The sequence below is a fragment of the Phaseolus vulgaris genome, chromosome 7, assembly GCF_000499845.2.
Source record: "Phaseolus vulgaris cultivar G19833 chromosome 7, P. vulgaris v2.0, whole genome shotgun sequence".
In the NCBI taxonomy this organism is placed as follows: Eukaryota; Viridiplantae; Streptophyta; class Magnoliopsida; order Fabales; family Fabaceae; genus Phaseolus; species Phaseolus vulgaris.
Genome location: NC_023753.2, coordinates 28,037,726 through 28,059,303, shown reverse-complemented (window position 1 = coordinate 28,059,303; position 21,578 = coordinate 28,037,726). Strand labels below are relative to the sequence as shown.

The 21,578-nt window shown below is 28.4% G+C and overlaps 2 protein-coding genes across 2 annotated transcripts; both read right to left on the bottom strand.

The window, feature by feature from the left end:
* Nucleotides 1-7,751: 7,751 nt before the first annotated feature.
* On the bottom strand, nucleotides 7,752-8,680 carry LOC137829632 (glutaredoxin-C11-like). The gene has a single exon (XM_068636481.1). It carries the CDS (start codon nucleotides 8,339-8,341, stop codon nucleotides 8,033-8,035), a length of 309 nt encoding a protein of 102 aa, XP_068492582.1. The 5' UTR covers nucleotides 8,342-8,680; the 3' UTR covers nucleotides 7,752-8,032.
* A 7,620-nt stretch (nucleotides 8,681-16,300) lies between these two features.
* On the bottom strand, nucleotides 16,301-16,660 carry LOC137829357 (secreted RxLR effector protein 78-like). Its single transcript, XM_068636163.1, has one exon. It carries the CDS (start codon nucleotides 16,658-16,660, stop codon nucleotides 16,301-16,303), a length of 360 nt encoding a protein of 119 aa, XP_068492264.1.
* Between the last annotated feature and the right edge of the window lie 4,918 nt (nucleotides 16,661-21,578).

Sequence of the window (21,578 nt, the reverse complement as noted above, 5' to 3'; positions counted from 1 at the left end):
TTCTTTATTTTTGATATTTTAAAAGAGAAATCTTATGCTTTTGAAATTAAGATTGGTAGAGGTTAATGTTTTTATATAGAACTTTATTTATATTAATTTCTTTATATCTCATTTGATTCATTGAAGTATTGTTAATATTTATTTTATTTTGTAGGTATTAAATATTCTTTGATTAAAATATTAAAGTTTGATTCAATTTTATTATTCTTACTTGCATTTTTATTGTCTAAAAAGTTATATTAATGATTACAACTAAATAAATAGATCGAAAACAAAAAAAATTAAAAATTAAAAAAAATTGACGGACCTGCCAACCCACCGTATGACGAGACGGGTTACTAATTTCAACCCGCTTGATTTTGATGAATCGAGACAAAATAGATGAGTTGACCCATTCTGCTACCCTACCTGCACCATATTACAATTGAAAAAGAAAATTACTCAAAGATCCACATAAACAATTTTAAAATTATATCATATCATAATTATAAACTGATATTTTCCATATATGTTAGCTTTCATGACAAGGAGGAGTAATATTCCTTCCTTTACACCAACTAGGTAAATTTCTACAAAATATACATATAAGCCAATGATCGCTTCATGTGAACCAAGGGAACTAGATTTTTAATGTGCCACAATGACAAAAATGTAACCTAAAATTTCGTACTTCGTATCCAATATGTTATAGTAATTAAGTTAGAGGGACAGCTAGCTAAAAGCATATGAACTTTAATATACAATAATTAAATAACGATAAATGAAGTGTCATATTTTATTGTTATAATTTGTAAGCATAAGGTTGGGTAAGTGAGTTTACTGCATAATAAATATATATATATAAGTCACCTTATTGATTAAGCTGCATAAATGAATCGTGAAGAGTTCTTCCCATGCATTTCACTTCATATTCCCGACTTTTTCTTTCTCTTCCCTTTTTATTGTAAGGCTAACTGTGAGCCTCTCTTTATGCTCTTTTTTATTCAACAATGAAAGCAACAATTAAGAGAGACAGGAACTTCTCATTATTCTCTCCTTTACTTCAACTTCCATGACACATAGATCAAAGTGTTTTTACCAAAAGTGTACAATTAACAATGAATAATTAGTTTGAGACTGAATTTGCTGATTAATTTATTGATTTTGGTTCATAAATTAAATAAATTGAATTTCAAATGAAAACTGTTAAATTATGTAAGCTTTAATTAATTTAATAAATGAAATATATATATTAAAAAATAAATAAATAAAAATATTTAAAGAAAACTTCAACCCTATTAAAAAACTACGTCAAATAACCTAATATACATGTTTCAGCAGGAAAAAAAATAATCTACATAAACCTAGATGAACCTACTAAAACACATAATGAGTTCTTAGTGTTGGAAGACCTTAAAAAAATAAACATAAAGCATAAAAAATAATATATATATATATATATATTAACTTATTATTTCGTTTATGTGCGATATAAATAAATAACAACAAATTATTCTAATTTTAAATAAAATCGAGCTTAATGAGCTAAGCTGAGTGTTTTTGGCATGCATAAATTGAATTGAGTTAAAGTTAGAAAAGAAAAGGTAGGTTGATATTAAACCTTAGTAGAGTTTCAACCACACCGATTCTTATTAAGTTGGCTTCACTTTAGCTTGACATGATTAAATCCATTTTCAACACGATTAGACAGAAGGAAAAAAAGAGAGAAAGAAGCTTTCTTTTAAATAAAAAAGACAAAAGTACTCTTAATTATATATTACCTTATTTTTTATTTAGGATATTTACGTAGTATTTATAATTTTTTTTAAACTTTTTATTAATAGGAGAATAGGAAAATTTTATGCTTCTCTTATTTTATTTTCTCAATCCAAATCACAGCAAATTTTTAAACTAAAAGAAAATTATTAAATTAATAGCAACTAAAATTGAAGATTAAAAAAAATTAATCATTATATTAATTAAATTAGATGTTATTTTAAACACTAAAAAATTATTTATATTTAAAATAGTTTATATTATTAATAAAAAAAAATTATAAAATTATTTTTAAATTGATATTTAAATTAGCTATCAAAGTTTTAACTACTAATATTTTAAATTTTAAATTAGTCTCTAAAAGACTAATAAAGACTAATGTAAAATATAAAATAGTAACTAATTAAAACCTTGATAGTTAATGGTTAAATATCAATTTAGAAACTATTTTATAAATTTTTATTAATAATAAAAATTACTTTAGATACCAATAATTTTTAATTTATAAAATAATCTCTAATTTAATGCTAACTAATTATTTTGTCTCTAAAATTAATTTTTATTTAATGATTATCTTGTATTATTTTTTATCCATTTTTTATTTGTTTGACTTTTTTTTTTAAACCAAAAATATACATATACACTTATAAAAAGGATGATACAAAAGGTAGAGTTTTTTTTTTATAATTTATTAGATGCGAAGTATAAAATAGAAAATATATAAGTCGTTAGCAATATTTTGCCAAAGAGGGACTTAATAATTTATAGGATAACGCTTATTTTTAAATTCTAGTAAATATAGTTAAATTTCATTGGTAGTCCTTTGAAAAAAATTTCTTCAATTTTGGTTTTCTAAATTTTTAAAACTTTATTCGATTCTAATATCAGAACGTGCATTTAGACATATAAGCCACATATCACTTTAAAATGATAATTGCAATATGATTACATGTATGCCACAATATTTTTAAGTAATAATAATAAATATTATTTTAAAAAAATTTAAAATCTATTACTAGTAAAAATAAAGCTAATACTTAATAATGTTAAAAAAAATATCTATATTTCTGAAAAATAAAATTATATCAAAATTAAATTAAATCTAAACTGGTGCAAAATAAGCTTCATAGGATTAATTACGTGAAGTAACGGTTCAACGTGAATATTAGAACGTAATTTATATGCTGTAAAAAGCGTATCTATATGTCAGATTAGTTTAGAAAACATACATGAATGACTATCAAACAAGAATTAATTATTGAGTAATATTTAAACTGAACTTCATTGACGTAAATTTACTTTACACAGGACCTGAGAATATCTAACATAAGTATTGTCAGTTTTTTTTTTTTTTAAATCCAGTTGGTTTTGATTAAGATTAAAATAATTAATTAGTCTCTATAATTTTTTCTTGAAATCTAAATTAAAATTTTGAAAATCTTATCATATGGACTATTAAAAAATTAATTTCAATATTTTAAATTAAAAAATGTATTTAAAATTTTAACAAATTTTTTAATATATCAACAATAACCAATAACAATTCGATGTTAAAATCCCTAACAACAATCACAGTTTCAATTTTAATAATGTGTAGATATAAAATACTATCCTAAATGATAAATGTTAATTCACAAAAATCTGAATCCAATTAAAGAGAAACCTCCACTGACCCAGTTGACAAACAAAAGCATAAAGAACACACTTAATATCACTAGTGTACACAAAAACGGTTTTGTAACAACTTCTTCGAGAAGCTAAGAATCACGAGCACAAAAATGTGAGAAAGAAGAACTTTGTATTGTTAAATTTATTTAATGTCAAATACATTATAATTTAACGTTTAGGATTTAAAATTTAAGAATAATAAATAAATAAAAATAAAGTATTTGAAAGATGATCAAATCCGTATACTAAAAAGTGATAATTTTTTAGTTTACAAAACAAGAAAACCCAAAACGTCTAGCATAGGAAAAATAATCCTCTCCTAAAGAACCAAAAATTCTTATACTAGGTTAATACTACACGTTAATACTTCAACGTACACTTGTAAAAAAATCATTAAATAACCATCAAATATAAAAACAAAAAATAATTAGTCACAATATCAAATAAATTATATATTAATTTATTTAAAGTACTTTCTATTATTAATAAAAATTATTTAATTATGTTATACTATAATCACTTATTTTTTAAATTAATTTTAAAAAAATCCTCATAATACTTTTACCTTAAATTTTAAACAAAAATACCTAATTTTAGCTTTTAATTAAAGTAAGAAATTCAATTCTTTCTTATCTTTTAAAGGCTTAAAATGTTATAATTATTATTATTATTATTATACAATTATTTTTAAGTTAAAATTTTTATTAGTCTAAATTATTAAAAATATTCTTTATCTCTCTGTTTTTATCAATGTAATTCTTCATTAGTTATTTTTATCTTTTAAACAGTGTTATTATTTTATTTTCAGCATAGACGTAACAATTAATATTCAGTACATTGGATGTATCTATAAAGTGTTTTGAATTTTTATTTTTTTTTATCGAAAACAAATAAAAAAATTGAATAAAAATAGTACTTGAGATGGGCTCAATTCCCTATCTAGCACCATTTACATCTTTATTTCCCTATCTAGCACCCTTTTGTTTTTATTTCCCTATCTAGCACCCTTTTGTTTTTATTTCCCTATCTAGCACTCTTTTGTTTTTTATTTCCCTATCTAGCACCATTTTAAAAATAAATAAATAAATAATAAATTATTATTTTTTAATAATTTTAATTTTGAATGCATTAAAAAATAAATATTTTTAATGTTTAAAATAATTAGAAATATAATTAATGAATAAATAAATGAGTTTTTACAAAATAAAAACAAAAAAGTAATAAATTAAAAATGTTTAGTTTAAAATTATTTTTTTTTAAAATGAAGAAAATAAAAAATTAAACTCTACAACAACATAAAAGTTGAATCTATAAACATACATTAGTATTTATTTTTATTATTATTGATGATGTAATCATGTTAATTTCAAGTAAAAAATACAGGACATATTTATAAAAAAAAAAACAAAGTCAATTAGTATTAATTAATAGTGGACACATAAATAATATTGAAGTGTTTACCTAAATGCAAAATTCTAAAAAAAACTAATACACATGTTACACTTAATGCTTAAAAATGAGAAGAAAAAAATGCAAAAATAAATAAGTCTAGAAAATAAAAAAAACAATAAAATAAAAACAAAAATCATAAATAAATAAATAAAGATTGCAGAATTAAAAATAATAACTAAAAACATAAAAGGTATAAAATAAAGGAAAAACAAAATAAGATAAAGATAAAAGATATAAAAAAAATCAAATAAATCAAAACAAGATAAATATAAGAGATATAAGACGATACTAAATAAGTATGGGTTGATCATAAAAAGGAAAATAAATGAGAGATGATCATTCATTTAATATGTTTCTAGTTATTATTATTTTTTCTGCCATTCTTTATTTATTTCTATTTATGTTTTTATTCATTAATTATATTTCTAACTATTTTAAATACTAAAAATATTTTTTTTTAATGCATTCAAAATTAAAATTATAAAAAAAATTACTGGATTGTGGAATTCTCGTCATTAATTATGTTTCATTTTGCACAAACTATTTAATGTACCGCTGAAGAAAATATCAAATGAATGATCATCTTTTATTTATTTTCCTTTTTATGATCAACATATACTTATTTAATATCGCTTTATATCTTTTATCTTTATCTTGTTTGAATTTTTTTTATATCTTTTATTTTATCTTATTTTGTTTTGCCTTTATTTTATATCTTTTATGTTTTTAGTTGTTATTTTTTTTTTCTGTCATTCTTTATTTATATCTATTTTTTGTTTTTATTTTATTGTTGTTTTTATTTTCTATACTTATTTTTTTGTCTCATTTTTAAGCTTTAAGTGTAACATGTGTATTAGTTTTTTTTAGAATTTTGCATTTAGGTAAACACTTCAATATTATTTATGTGTCAACTGTTAATTAATACTAATTGACTTTGTTTTTTTTTTATAAATATGTCCTGCATTTTTTACTTGAAATTAATATGATTACATCATCAATAATAATAAAAATAAATACTAATGTATGTTTATAAATTCAACTTTTATGTTGTTGTAGAGTTTAATTTTTTATTTTCTTCATTTTTAAAAATAATAATTTTAAACTAAACATTTTTAATTTATTACTTTTTTGTTTTTATTTTGTAAAAACTCATTTATTTATTCATTAATTATATTTCTAATTATTTTAAACATTAAAAATATTTATTTTTAATGCATTCAAAATTAAAATTATTAAAAAATAATAATTTATTATTTATTTATTTATTTTTAAAATGGTGCTAGATAGGGAAATAAAAAATAAAAGAGTGCTAGATGGGGAAATAAAAACAAAAGGGTGCTATATAGGGAAATAAAAACAAAAGGGTGCTAGATAGGAAAATAAAGATGTAAATGGTGCTAGATAGGGAATTGAGCCACTTGAGAGGTTGAAATTCATATATAAAAATAAAGTTACAGGTGTTTTAACCTTATATATAAGGGTCTTTTACCCTAATTTGAGAGTTTTTATTTTCTTCCAATCTCATAGCGTCCAAGTTTACCAAATTTGAGAATTAAGTTACCAAATTCATCCTTCATTTCAGTTTTACCTGACATGGATTCAAATGCATCTTCATGCAGTTGTAGCGCTAATTATCCTAGAGCAACAAACTCTCAAGTTCCTAGTTGAACAACGCCAACAATTGGGTGGAGAGAAAATAATGTCGCGATTGTTAGAACAACCAAAAACTTGAGAAGGAGGTTTTAGGATTGTAGACACTTCATGGTAAAGTAAGTGTCTCAATTATGAATTTTGTTATATAGTTTATGCGTTGATTGTGGAGATGAAGATAGTGAGGATCGTCTTTTCATTGACATACCCAAAATTTGAGGATAAAAGAAATATTACCATTATTGGACAAAAGAGAATGATATTTGTAGAATTCATTAAGATGCTTTACGAAATGTTTGAAGTTGTTTGTTAGATTTTGCTTCTTTTGGCTAATAGGAAATGTGGCTTTCATGTTTATGTTCTTCAATCTAGTAAGGTTCAGGGTTCTAAATTCTGTTGCATTTGAGACTACAACTGAAAGACATTTTCAGTGGCTTAGTGTTAATGATTTTCATTAGTGTAGAAGTTGATAACACCAACAACATAGGAGTATTGTAACATCCTTTTTTTCATACGTTATAACTTACTATTAACAGACTTTGTATCTATAATAAAAATGACCAATTTAGTATTATTTAAAAAGATACAAAAAAATTAAAATGAGAGACTAAACTGAACTAAAAATAAAGACTTAATTTTCTCACAAATAGGATTATCACATATTGATTGTTACTATCATGATATTAGAATCACCATCAACCTTTGCAAGCACTGTCCTTAACACTGTTTTGATTGCTACAAGTCCCCCAACATTGTCAGTATCGTCTCCACTCTCTTGTCCCCTTGCCTCTCCTTCTTTTCTCCCCAATCCCAGCTTCCCCCCTCCACCAAAACGTTTGAACTAAATAGTGAAAGGTAATTTGATTCAAGATTCAATATTAAAATTTAAAGAAAACGAAAATAACAACTTCTAAAGCGGGAAACTGGCCTTGTAATTATACATATATACAGTAGCCTAAAGCAAGTTAAATTATATGAACAAATATAAAATGCCCTCAAAATACGTTGAAAACATCAGGGCCTAACAGTATGTAACAAAAGCAGAACTGCCACCAAAATCTAAAGTGTTGTTTGGGCAATCAACCTTCAAATATCATTCCTTTACGTTGGTCAAACCTTGTGAGTTAAGTGATTGAGATTGTGGCAGAAACTTATCCTGCCATGGTTTGATCATGGTATGAAGAAATTGAAACACTTGTGTCTTCTGTGTCTTGTGATAATAAAGATAAAGGCCAGAAAGTTGAAAGCTGCATTAACTAAAGTAGGAGGAGTTAATTTTCTCCCACATGATCAAGTATGATAACATGGTAGGCATTAGCTATGTGGTATAAGCTAGCCAACCTTTTATAAAAGCAAGACTATATGTTTTTTTATACAGACTTCCTCTTTGATACTAGCTTAAGAGGACACTCAGGAAAAAGAAGGGGTGTCCCTGACTTAAAACATTGTATAAGGGCTCCTTCACATATATCTTATGGAGCTTGGTGGTTTTATTGGAGAGTTGAGACTAGAACCATATGGCCTTCGCAGCCATGAGCATTTGTTTCAGAGAGCCATCAACATGGAGGGATATCACATCCTTTGATGACCCTACAAATTTGCCACCAATGAACACTGCTGGCACTGAAGGGTTACACCCCATGCTCCTCAAAGCCCACTCCATTTCCCTCCCATAGGCATCCTTGTCAAGCTCATGCACCGCAGGGCTTGCTCCAAGCTCGTAGAACAGTTGTGTGATGCTGTGGCACATGTAACATGAACTCTTGGTGAATATAACTGCTGCCTTCTTTGATGCCAACTCTCTTACTCTATCCATTACTTCAACTAAGTGATTCCCTCTGGGTGAAAGAAATATATGACAGAAGAGAAGGGTAACTGAAAACAAAGTTGTTGTTCTAGCTGTAAGAGGCTTTGGTAATTGTTTTCCCTGGTGGACTTTGTGATTACATCGTCTGTTATTTATAGTGGGTGGTTATGATAGTGGAGTAGTGCATTAGAAATAAAGTAATTATATTATTAGCGGAAAGGAAAAGGAAGAAAGTTCCTTCGGATATTTGTTTGGATAAGAGAAATGCTCCCTGATCATTTGATCGATGGGGACTCTGACATGGAACAAGTTGCATTGAGCATCACACTGTGCATGCAAGTGATAATACAAATCACTCGGGCTTCCCGTACGAGCAATCAGTGCAGGAATAAGAACAATGTGTATAATTTATTACACTGAAAAACTCTTTCGGCCCTGGTTCGCAGCATCAAGTAGATTATTCTAATGTTAATTTATGCAAACTTCTCTGAGGCAGATGGCACAAAACAATGTTGCGTTGTCAACACAATCAGCCGAAAGAGTGGAATCCTTCCTATATCCAATTAGAATTAGCATTGTATTAATGCTACAAGTCAAAGGCCCCCAAGGAGTTACAAGTGTCATATGCATGCATACATCACCCGCATCCCAAGCTTACCCTGCCCATAGTTTTCTGAAGGGAAAGATAATAGCAAATAAAGGGGATACCAAATGGAAAATGATTTCGCTAATAATTTAGATATTTAACCGAATCTTCCAGTCTACTGACTCCATGTATATGCTTTTCTTATAAGCTCTTATATGTGTTAATTAAGTAACATGCTGTATTTGGTCGTGAATATTGAGAGGGTGATGTGGAGATAAGAGTTTATCCAGTGCGTTTCCACTTTGGTCCCCGCATCAGATTCATAGAATATCAAAACAGTGCCAAGTTCCGACAATTCTATGTGCATATGACCCTTAGGGTATGGAAGAGGTCCCTAACTACTTCTCTTTGACACACTGCTGAGATATCAAATAACACTCTTGCTGTTAATTAGTAATCTCAACTTTCCCTGGACGAATCACCTTTTACTTTTGAGTCCCCACATTCACTAGAAATAAGAATATTTCATAATACATACATAAGTATAACTCTTACCTTATAAGTCGATTTTATAAAATTGAGTTGAACTTAAAATTCACTTCTTAATATGGTATCAGATTCATGAAAATAGTCTATCTTAGAGTTTGTTATATTTATCAAGTCATCATTGGATCCCTATTTATCGTAAGAGGGTGTGTTAGATTTCATGTCGATTATAGATAAAGATATATATAAGTAGGTGCAAACTCCACCTTATTACAGTATTAGAGTCATGTAGAAACTATCTTAGGAGGAATTTGTGAGACTTATCAAGGCACAAGTTGTTGAACCGGTAAGGTGTGTTGAAGATTTCATATCGATTATTAGAGATAAGTATATAAATAGGTACTAATCTCACATTATAAGTTTGATAAGATTGTGTTAAAGATTTCAAATTGATTTTAAAGATAACTATATATAAGTTGGTACAAATTTTACTATAAACTAATTTAATAAGATTGAGTTAGTATAAGAAGTTTCAACACTTGGATCTTTAACTAGATTAGGCTGAATCTCTAATTTAATTATGAATATATTTTACCTAAAAATATATCCATCTAACCAGATAAAATAAATTAGTTCAATGTGAAACAAAAACTTAAATACTTTCAGTTATAACAAAAACAATTTGAAGAATACAAGAGCAACTATAAAAGTTAATTAGGGTGCTACTTTTTCTGGTAAGGTTTTATCTCACTAACTAAATAATCTACCACTAAATGACTAGATTAATTAGGTATACCATTAAATATTTTGACATAAAGTTTTATCCTTACACGGACCTAACCGATTTAAACATAATGATTTATTGTGCTAAAGATTATTAGATAGTTTGGACATCACAATAGTTAGTATATAATAATTTCATTAAAAATTTCAAATTTCAAATTTTGAATATTTTATATAGAATTTATTTGAGGTCATGGTTGTGATAGTTTGGGATCTATATAATAATCCTTAGGATATTTATTAAGGAACTTAAAGGATAGTTTATTTAATATAAAAATGCATTAATGTAGAAAACGCGTTTTCATGCATATTTGAAAATTTTAATTAATGCTCTAAAGACACTAGTTAATTAGCATTTTCTAAAAATACCAATTTTGTTTTCTGATAGTGAATTTTTTTCTTTTTCTTTTGATTTGAAACTAACATTAAAAACAGTTATAGCATCGCAAATAAGTTTTGTCTTAAAAAAGTAGTACAAGCAAAATTTATAATTCATTTCTTCGAGATATATATTCTTTGCTGGTTAATGAAATTTATTCGAACTTGCAAAATAAAAATTGAAAAAAAATAAAAAAAAAAGATATTATAATAAAACAGGAAAAAGAGAAAATAAGTGAAATAAAATAGATAAAAAAGAAAAATATTGCTTACAAAATTATAAATATGTAAAGGAGATTCATTAAATGAGAATATATTAATACGTCAATTTTGTGAGTCCAAACTAGTTTCAAGTAGTGTTGAAAAAAGTTCGTCTGAAAGTCTTAGATTAAGATTCCTTAAGAATATAATTACGACACTTTTAATAAATGTCATAGTGACCACTGGTAAAGAATAAAATGTAAAATATCTAATAGAAATAGAACATTAAATGAACTAAAACATTATTAGGTAAGATTAGGTTAAAGGGTTAACTTTTTATTCAAAATTAAAATTCATTCTTCATTGTTTTAATTTTAATTTTTTAAATTTGGAATAAATTGGTATATTAAAGAAACTTTTTACCCGAAAGACACTCATTAATTAACAGTGTTATTTATGAAAAGGGAATAAAATAAATATCAACATCCTTGAATGTACAGTAAGAAAGTATAATTTAAGAATATGGTAAAGATGAAATGATCCATCTCCATGCATGTTTTAGGTCAAGAGAATGAGTGACCATTCTTACAACGTAAGAATAAACATTCTATCAAGTTATGGAATCTCTATTCTATTTCACTAAAATAAAGGTAACATTCTATGTCTACTTTTTCAGTCACATTTTTTTTAGTCAAATTGTTTTCCTTGGTAGGAAAAAATTATACTGGAAGACATGTACTTTAGTTTCACCTTTGTTAGTCTAACGTAACACTAAAATAGGCTTTGCAATTTGAAAATTCATAAATTAAAATTTTATAAATTTTTTTATCACTTTTATGATCATTTTTATCTAATCATATATCAGAGTATATTTGTAGTAGTTTTCGCAATCAAAGAAGTTTTTACCATGGGTCACAATTAATTTCATTGGTAAATAGTGCATTATAATGATCAAGAATTTGTTGATTTATAAATGAGGAAAATTGAATTTTAACTGTTCAACATGATTAGAATGTATGATAAAATACACTTCATAATGTGCCTTTTTCACTTACAACTATGAGAATCAATTTTCAAATGTCAGACTAAGTCATTATATTCCTTCGTTTATTAGAAGTAAGAGTATAATAAAAAACTATATATCTTAAAATTTAAAAATAATTAAGTAAAAATAAAAATCTTTCACAAATCCAGCACTTATAAATAAGTGTAACTTTGATTGAACAAGATTGAGACTCCAATAGTTGAACTTCATTAAATTTAAAAAAATTAAATAAGTTTAAAAAGGTTAAATATGTTTTTTAACTTAGTTACGTAAACTTATTTTTTTTTAAGTCTAAAATTTAGATTTGTGAATACTTATAATAGAAAAACTATTAAAATGAATGATTGTGAAATTTTTTTAAATAACAAACGAAATTTTAGTATATATTAGGATATCAAAATATTTTATGTTAATTCGTAAAAGTTATAATATTATAATAGTAGATATAAATTTTAAATTAGGGAAAAAAAATCAATTTTGTATGTGTTATAAGAATATAAAAAAAAACTCACCCAATTTAATTTGAATAAATTCAAAATTGGAAAAGTTGACCTTTCATTTTTATGATATGTTTAACATTGGCTTCCTCACTAATAAGCTAATAATAATGAGATGGCGAAATGTTGGAGTATTTACTGATGGTGATTCGTAATTGCTGTCGGCAATCCCCAATTTTCTTTAAATATTTAAGATCTTGTTTTGGGTGAAAGGGAGTTTAAATAGTTTTTAAAACCATTTAAATTCACTTTGGGAAACAAATAAAATAGAATTTTGCTTGAATGCGTTTTTTTTTTAATTTAATTGGATTGTGATTTGGTATAATTTTTAATCTATAAAAGTTCCTACAAACTAATCTTTTATCGGATTTAAGCTACATTAAAAGCTTTAATTTTTTTTATCACCAATAAAACAAAATATATATAGACCCAATTAAAAGTCTATACTTTTTTTAACTTGACTTGTTTTGAAAATCATAATATTAATATAAATTATTTATTATTAAAAGCAATAACCAATACTAGAAAAAACTTTAAATACACACAAAATAAACCCCTCTTCTCTAAATATAATTTATTTTATGCTTAAAGTAAATTGACGAGAGAGAATAACCTGATGAGAGTAGTACGCTACTCTTTCTTCATTTGTTTGTTTCAGGAATTGTTGAAAAATAAAGTAAAAATAGTTGTCTCTAAGGATGTCCATAGTAATTAATATGAACTAAAACTTTTAATAATTGAATTAAATTAAATTTAAAATGTCTAAATTTCTTAAAAATAAATTGAATTTTAACTTACATAACTATTTTATACAACATTCACTCCATTACTATAAAACTAAAATTCTTTCTATAGAAAAAGATTTACACTCTCTTCACCTATCCTTATATAAAGGTACTTTTTTTTAACTATTTTACTGTGTTTTTATTTGAAATTTTATGTTTTAAAACTATTTTTTGTTGTAATTTCTAATTAAATAAATTTATTTTCTAATAAATAAAAAAATTATTTAATAAAAGTATTTAACTGTATAATTACTCACTCTAAATATAATTGTTTACTTTTTTATTTAAAATAATTAACACACATGTTCTTTTCATAAATTATATACATATTTTAAAATTATTATTTAAAATTAAAAATTAAAAATACAAATACGAATATATATGCGAGATGCCACACATGTGTCTTCACTGATTTTTTTTATTAGCAATGAATTAATAGAATCAAAGAAAACACTTTAGGATATCTAACTCGTATACGTGAAACTTAGCTCCATAATTTTAAGCTATTTGAGGAGCCTCCACTACCCTTACAACCTCAATAATGGTTCTGCATAAAAGCCAACAAAAAACAAAAAATCAACTGTTTTAGAGAAAACTCAACTGGATACCAGCACCCTAAAGAAGCACAAGACGAAGCCACTTTGTTGCTGCTATAAAAACTGATCAAAAGTTGTCTATTGCCACAACACTCTAAGTTTATGGCTAGCTGTCTTCTAATACTCTGCACCGAAAAAGTAATATTGCATCATTTCAAGCTGCTGGACTTTTACAATCTGATGGAAAACCAACTGCTGCTACCAATCTACTTTCGTGACCACTTCACTACCACAACAAGAAAATCATGAAATAGAAACCAATTTTTAGAGATCAAAGTAATTAGTTACAATAGGAACTAAAATAGAGACCATTTTAGAAACTAAAAGAAAATTGGTTTCTAAATTAGTTTCTATTATTGTTAAATAGTTTCTAAATTGGTATCTAATTAGCAACTAAGGTTTTAACTACCAATTATTTAGTTTCTAAATTTGGTAGCAAAAACCTTGGTTGCTAATTAGATATCAATTTAGAAACTATTTAACAATAATAGAAAATAATAGAAACTAATTTAGAAACCAAATTTCTTTTTAGTTTCTAAAATGGTCTTTAATTTAGTTACTATTGCAACTAATTATTTTGGTTTCTACAAATTGGTTTATATTTCATGATTTTCTTGTAGTGTACCTTGAATCTCTTCCCCCTTCACTTCCTTATTTCTTCTTACTATTTGTCATGGCTATTCCTGTGCTCCCTACATAACACCTCTTCACTAACGAAGTTATACATCCTCATTTTCCTTAATGGACCTTTTGCTTTGTTCATGTTGATCTTTATGAAAGAAAGCTTGAGCACCTAATAAGCTCTTTAAGCTCTATTGTCATCCCCTACAACACCAATGACTACACCGAAGCAGAGAAACCTGACCCATTTTATTCACGGTCAAGGTTTCTCGTAAAATTGTTCCATAAACTCGCAACCCTACATTAGCTAACACCCAATTACTTATAACTTTTAATGCATATTAACGGGTTCATAACCTAATCCACAAAAGAGTAGTTGAAAGTGTGCACCCTATGCTTCATCCATAACCATGACTTGAGTTGGGCCATCTAAAAAAACTCTTCTGCATCTACAATTCCTTGCTTAAAAACAAGAGTTTCTTTGCTCCCAAATAGACCTCACTATAGTTGCTCATACACCTTTCCATATCATACCTTGCTTACTACTGATCTGAGTCAGATGGGAATTCTCAAAGTGGGTCTTTAAATTATTGTGATGGACAAACGAGACACCAATCTATTTGAAGCACAATGACCAGACTTGTTGAGCATATTTGCATTCTAAAAATAAATGTTGACATGATTCCTCCTTTGTTTGACACAAAGCACATACAATTGAGTTCACTGTCACTCTACTCCTGCTCAAACCCTCTCTGGTTGGGATTCTACCTAGAAGTGCCCTTCATGTTGTAGTTGTTACATTGGGGAACGCTTTAGCCTTCCATAGGTACTTAAATGCATCTTGGTGGGTACCTCTGACATGCTTAACTAGGCATTCATATGTTGAGTTCACAGAGAATATCCTTGATTCATCAGACCCCCACACCTGGATATCCTTCTCTTTTCTATTCATATTGGCCCTTGATATGCACATAACAAGGTCTGCTTCTATCACGGATTCCCACTCATATCTGACACGCCTCCACCTTAACCTCCACCGCCAAGCCAAATCTACGAACTCACCTACCTCTTTCACCTTTTGGCCCTGAGTTAACAACAAAGAGAACAACATGGGGGAACATAGTTTTGAGATTTATATTGTCGACCCACACATCCTTCCAAAATCTAGCCTTGTCTCCTCCTCCTAATTTCCAACTTAACTTTTATTGAAACCACCCATCTCCTCCTCCCTTCCTACATACCTTTGATAAGTCTCTCCATCACCAAGATTGAGATTTCATTGGTATCTGGGAACTTTCTAATTTCATCCCATACTTTGAGTCCAACAAATCCTTCCACTTTCCTTTCTCTTCATATATATATATATATATATATATATATCGCCATCTCCATTTAGGCAAGAGAGCATAGTTGAACTTTTGTATGTCTCTAAACCCCAAGCCTCCCTCCTCTTTCAGTTTACACAAGTATTCCCAACTTACCCATGGAATCGGCCTTTTCTTCTTATCCCATACCCACAAAAACCTCCTTTGGATACTAATATTGCTTTTACAAACCAAATCTGACGCTCTAAATAGGGATAGGTAGAAAAGAGGTATAACAGTGATCACAGATTTGATTATGCATATCTCTCTGCCATCGATAAGAATCTCTCTTTCCACACACTGAGTCTCGCTTTTAAATTGTTTTGAACAAGCTCCCTAGAACTGTTTCTTCATTGGGTTTCCTCCCACTTCTAGGCCCAAGTATTTGCAAGGCATTCACATCTGAGTGCAATTCAAAGTCTTTGTATAGCATAGAAGAGCATTACTTTGAACATTGATGCCTGTTAGTTCTGATTTATTAAAGTTGGTCTTCAAGCCTAAGGCTAGTTCAAAACCCTTTAGGATAGTCTTCATAATCACCACATTATTGAAGGACTATCCTCACATAACAAAAGTGTATCATTCGCGAATTGCAGTATACTCACCTATACCTCTTTTCGTCCAATCTAAACACCAGACAACAGTTTGGCCTTTATAGCTTGCCTTACTAACCCGACAAGACCTTCAGCTACCACAATAAAGAGGAATGGAGCTAAAGGATCACCTTGCCTCAACCCTCTTGCTGGCTTAAATTCCTCCGTAGGACTCCCATTGATTAACACAGAGATTGTAGCAAATTCCAAACATCCTTGAATCCATTTTATCCATTTGCTATGGAAACTCATCCTATTTAGCATCTCGTATAGGAAGTCCCACCTAATCGAGTCGTATGTTTTTTCAAAATCCACCTTCAAGTACAGATCGCTCCTCCCACACCTCCTGAGGTCCTCAACTACTTCATTAGTCATAAGCACACTATCTAGCATCCCTCTGTCATTTAGGAAAGTTTATTGGCTTTCATCAATAATTGAGGGTAGTATTTTCTTTAAGCTGTCAGCCAACACCTTTGATATAACTTTGTATGGCACCCACTAAAGATATAGGTCTATACTATTCAAGCTAAGAGGGGTCCCTTACTTTCGATACTAATGCTATGAATGATGCATTACAACCCTTCGGTATAGTACATGTTTCATGAAAAACAGCCAATGCTACTACAAAGTCTTCTTTTATAAAATCCCAACTCTTCTTAATGAAGTTGAAATTAAAACCATCCGAATCAGGACTCTTTGAACCTTCACATTGCCACACCACTTCCCTAACTTTTTCCTCAAAGAAGAGAACTAAAAGTTTCAGATTTTCTTTCGTGGAGAAAGATTTAAACTCGATAGCATCAAGTCTAACCCCGATATCTTGAATTTAGTTTCAAACAATTTCTCCATTAATACTAACTATTATAATTGAAATTTCTATAGTTGTTATAAAAAAGTTGAAACTTCCAATTTGTAAAAAAAATTTAAATGTATTTTTTATGTATATAAAATAAATATATTTTAATTAATTTTTATGTGGTTATATTTCACGAACTCTTCCATTCTTTACGTGAATTATCCTTGTTGATTTATATGCAACGTGGAATTCAGTTCAAAATAGTTAAAGAGAGACAAAACGGTTAAATTTAATTTTGTTCAATGTATTTTACAGTTTAACTCAGTTTGAGAAAACTGTTTTTATAGTTATTACTAGCAATTTAGTTCATATCAATTCTTTTTGGACGCTCGTAGTTGTCTCATTCATTCATGTTTGATTTTAATATTTTTAGGATTAGTGAAGAGTGCAAGTGAATAACGTTTTTCTTTAGTGCGTTATCCAAATAAAAAAGAACTCATTAAATTAGTGCAATTATTAATCATTTTAGTGAAATTATGAAAAAGAAATTTTGATCCATAAAATTAGTGACCATTTTTCAATCCTAAAAATACCATTTAATGCTTGATAAATATTAATAAGTTTGGTCTTTGACTATAATTACATCACCCATTTAGGCAATTTAATTCCAACTATCACCAAATTGTTTTCCTTTAAGTAACCCAATTTTGATTGATAGATGTAAATTTAAAGAAATTTGACTAAATTTAAAATCAATGAAAAGAAAAATTAAATAGTGAATTCTAGTCTATTTACAAACAAAAAAATTATATTTAAATTTTATCTTTCAAGAAAATACATATCTTATATTTATCAACCCAATTAATCAATCAATATTGCAACTCTACTATTTAATTTTATAGTACAATATTATTATAAAAAAAAAATATTGATTTCAATAGTTAAATTAACATTATTACTTGTACACAATAATTATCACTTTCCCTTAATAAATGTCAATTAGGGACTAACTAAAAGTCTTTTATCAAATGAAAAAATAACTATGTCAGTGTTGGTAGAGAAAACCTCAATTAACATTAGTTGAAAAATAACTTGATATAAGTTCAAATCAACGTGTTCAGAGAAAAAAAAAATCTAAACTGAAATCAACAAAAAAAATTATATCAGTAGATATATCAATAGAGAAATTATATTTGATGTTAGTAAAAAACACAACTGATTTTGATAAAGAAAAGACTTTCTTGCATCAACTAAAAAATAATATTGACCTATATTCACAACAAAAGGCCTCGATGATGATAACCATAAAATAACTATAATTGATTTTATCTTAAAATTAAAATTAGTCTATACTAGTTAAAAAATGATATCGAGTTAATAATCTCTCAAACTCTACCTAATCGACAATACTCTAAGTGAGATTGACTCAAAAAACTATTATAATCAAAGGTTAACTAAAGAGAAAATACGAGGAGAAAAGAAATAGATTTCATAATTTTTTTTAATTTTTTTAAATGTTCTAATTTTAAGTAATTACTTTCGAAATCTTCAAATTTCCTATACAAAGTGTCATGAATCATTTCAATTATTTTATAAAAATAAATAAGTCCTTAAAAAAATATTATACAAACACATATTATAAAATTCAAAGCTATAATTTTAACATAAATCGTGCAAATGTTTACTGTCAAACAGTGGTGCATATATTTTGGGCACGAAAAACAGTAGATCCTATAATTAATAAGTTATAAAAAAATAAATCAAATTATTCTTTTAAAGAAATTAAGAGTTAGAACATACTTAAAGTTAGGTATGGTACGTCCCATATTTTGTCCGTCCTATGCAAGGAGTGCAGATTCATTTTACTGGAATGCTCCGCATAAGAGGTAATCCGTGGATCCGTAGACCAATCCACATAAGAAAAATATTTTTTTAAAATTAAAATTTTATCGTGTTTCAATTATTCAATTAAGATAAAAAAAAATATAAATTCAAGTATGAGGATGGTTAGAAGACTTGATTAAAAATAATTAAGGTTTTGCTTTGTATCTATTTTTTCACACACACACACATATATATATATATATATATATATATATAAATGCATAAGAGTATCTTATCAAAGTTTTGCTACAAAATATTTTAATGAAGATGATTAATTTTTTAACTATCTTATTGAAATCTCTTCTTTATATTAATTTTTTATTAACAAATTTTAAATATAAAAATTTACTTAAAACTAAATCAATTGTCACTCTTAATACTAACTCCTTTAGATGATTAAAATAAAATATTCCTTTTTGTTCCGTCCGGTTGACTGGGACGTCTTCGTGCGCGACCTCAACCGTCAGCTAGGGACTCATTCCCACTGGTTACCTGTGGATTCCTGCAAAAAGAGGACAAAAGGGGCGCCCTAGTGGCCGTTTGCACTCCGACGCTCAAGTCAGCCAGCAAGAAACACCAAACTGTGCACCTCCGTATCTGAGCACCGCGTGTGGCACTCTGAAGGTGGTAAAAAAGGAAACTGTGTCTAGTGTATATTTTCTCTTCTAGCAAAAATCTTTCCCTAGTCCCTTGCGCATAACCTCAAGGGTCGAGCAAGCAACTCGAGAGTTTCTAGGAAATTTGCCAAAAGTTCCCACCCCCTTTCCCAACATTCTCCGCGCTATTTAAACTACCCAAGCATTTAAAGCGCCTTAAAGCGCTTTTAATAAAAAACGTAACGCGCTCAATTAAAGCGTCTAATTAGAAAACGTAGCGCATTTAAGACGTTGAAACGCTTGGGAGCCATTATAGTACCTGAACGCTCGAAACGGAAACTGTATTGAATGACTTTAATTACCTGGCACCTGACTAAAGGGTGTTTCCATTCTGACCTGGCTGTCGTACACGTGGAGGGCCTCACGACGCCATGACCCCATCTGGGGGCGTTTCTACCCATTTGGGGACGTCTCTACGTGTGAGTCCTCCTGCCTGGGAGTGCTACTGTGCTAGGGGTGACTTTTTGGGTGCCAACTCATGCCCCCAACCATCTAGTCACTCACTTTGAGAGCGTATCTGCCTTCCTCTTGTACCCTGCACCCGGCTACCCTGGGCGTGACCTTCCTCTTGAGTCGTATTTGTCCCAAAGGCGTCTCTGGAGCGGCAGGGGTACTTCACGAGTCAGGCTGCCCTACACTGGTGTTGTTACTATGGCCTTGAAGCCACCTTTCTCTCCTCTTTATTATTGTTCCCTGGTTATCCAGGGTTTGGGGCCTTCCCACGGCGTCGCGCCCTCCATGGTCTTTCCTACCCATGGGTATCGGGGAGCAGCGCTGTGGTCACCTTGCCCTTGTGCCATTCCATCTTGGCGACACCTAGTTGGGCGGCGCCCTATCTCGGCGATGCCTTGCTAGGCGACGCCTTACCTTGGCGACGCTTTACGTTGACTTTGACCTTTATGTTGACTTTGACCTTGACTTTGTCAACGCCCGGGTACGGGACAACAATATTTTTTTTAAAATAAATAAAGGTCACACTACAATAATAGGTGAATGAGATACGATTATTTTTACAAAAATTAAATAATTATTTTTTTATTTATGCGGGTCAACGGGCCAACCCATCACGCGTCGTTATTGGCCTACACAGACTACAGGTTATGCGAGACAGGGCAAAACAAGCTAGATTAGTGAGCTCGTCCCACACTTTTTGAGTGATTACGAGTCAACCCGCATGACCCGTCCCATATTGTCATCCTTACTTAAAATATCTCATTTTAATTTAATTTACTCATTGCTAATAAAAGTAATAATAAAAATATTAAAGATATTTATATAAATTTTGTCCTAATTTTAATAAAATGAAGGTAGACACATGATAAGTATCTGCTTAGTGTAAGAAATATGATATAAAACCATCCACGAATATTTTAAATATAGAAGAAACATAATATAAAAATTATGTGTCTTTTTTAGTATAAATTTATTGATTATTGAGGGCTTTATGGTTGTTTTATTATAGTAAATAGTGCTACTTAGCCTATAAGTTTTTATAGCTGCTTCAAAGTTATTAAACTATTGCAAGTTTAAAAAAAATCTACAACCCATTATTTCACTAAAGACAAACATTGGGTCTTAAATATATTAATTAAAAAATTAAAAATATTAAAATGCAGAAAAATCTTTCTTGTTATGATTTTTAATAGAAGAAAAAAAAGTATTTATTAGGAATAATGAGGTGAAGTGTATGCAAGTGCAAGCAATAATGATAAGAAAGGGCCAATGAAAAGCATGATGTTGAAGAGATAGATGACATATGCAGATTCACCATCATACTAACCCTAAACTTTTCACGTGAACTCAACACCAACTACTCTGATTCCTCCAACAGAATCCATTGACGTGGATTTGCACATTGTATGATTACCATCAATTTAAACGTCTATACCTTAAAATCTAACTTATTCTTACATCTTTACATTATACTCCCACCATGCATGCTTTCAATTTTTTTAAAACAAATAAAAATTATTTT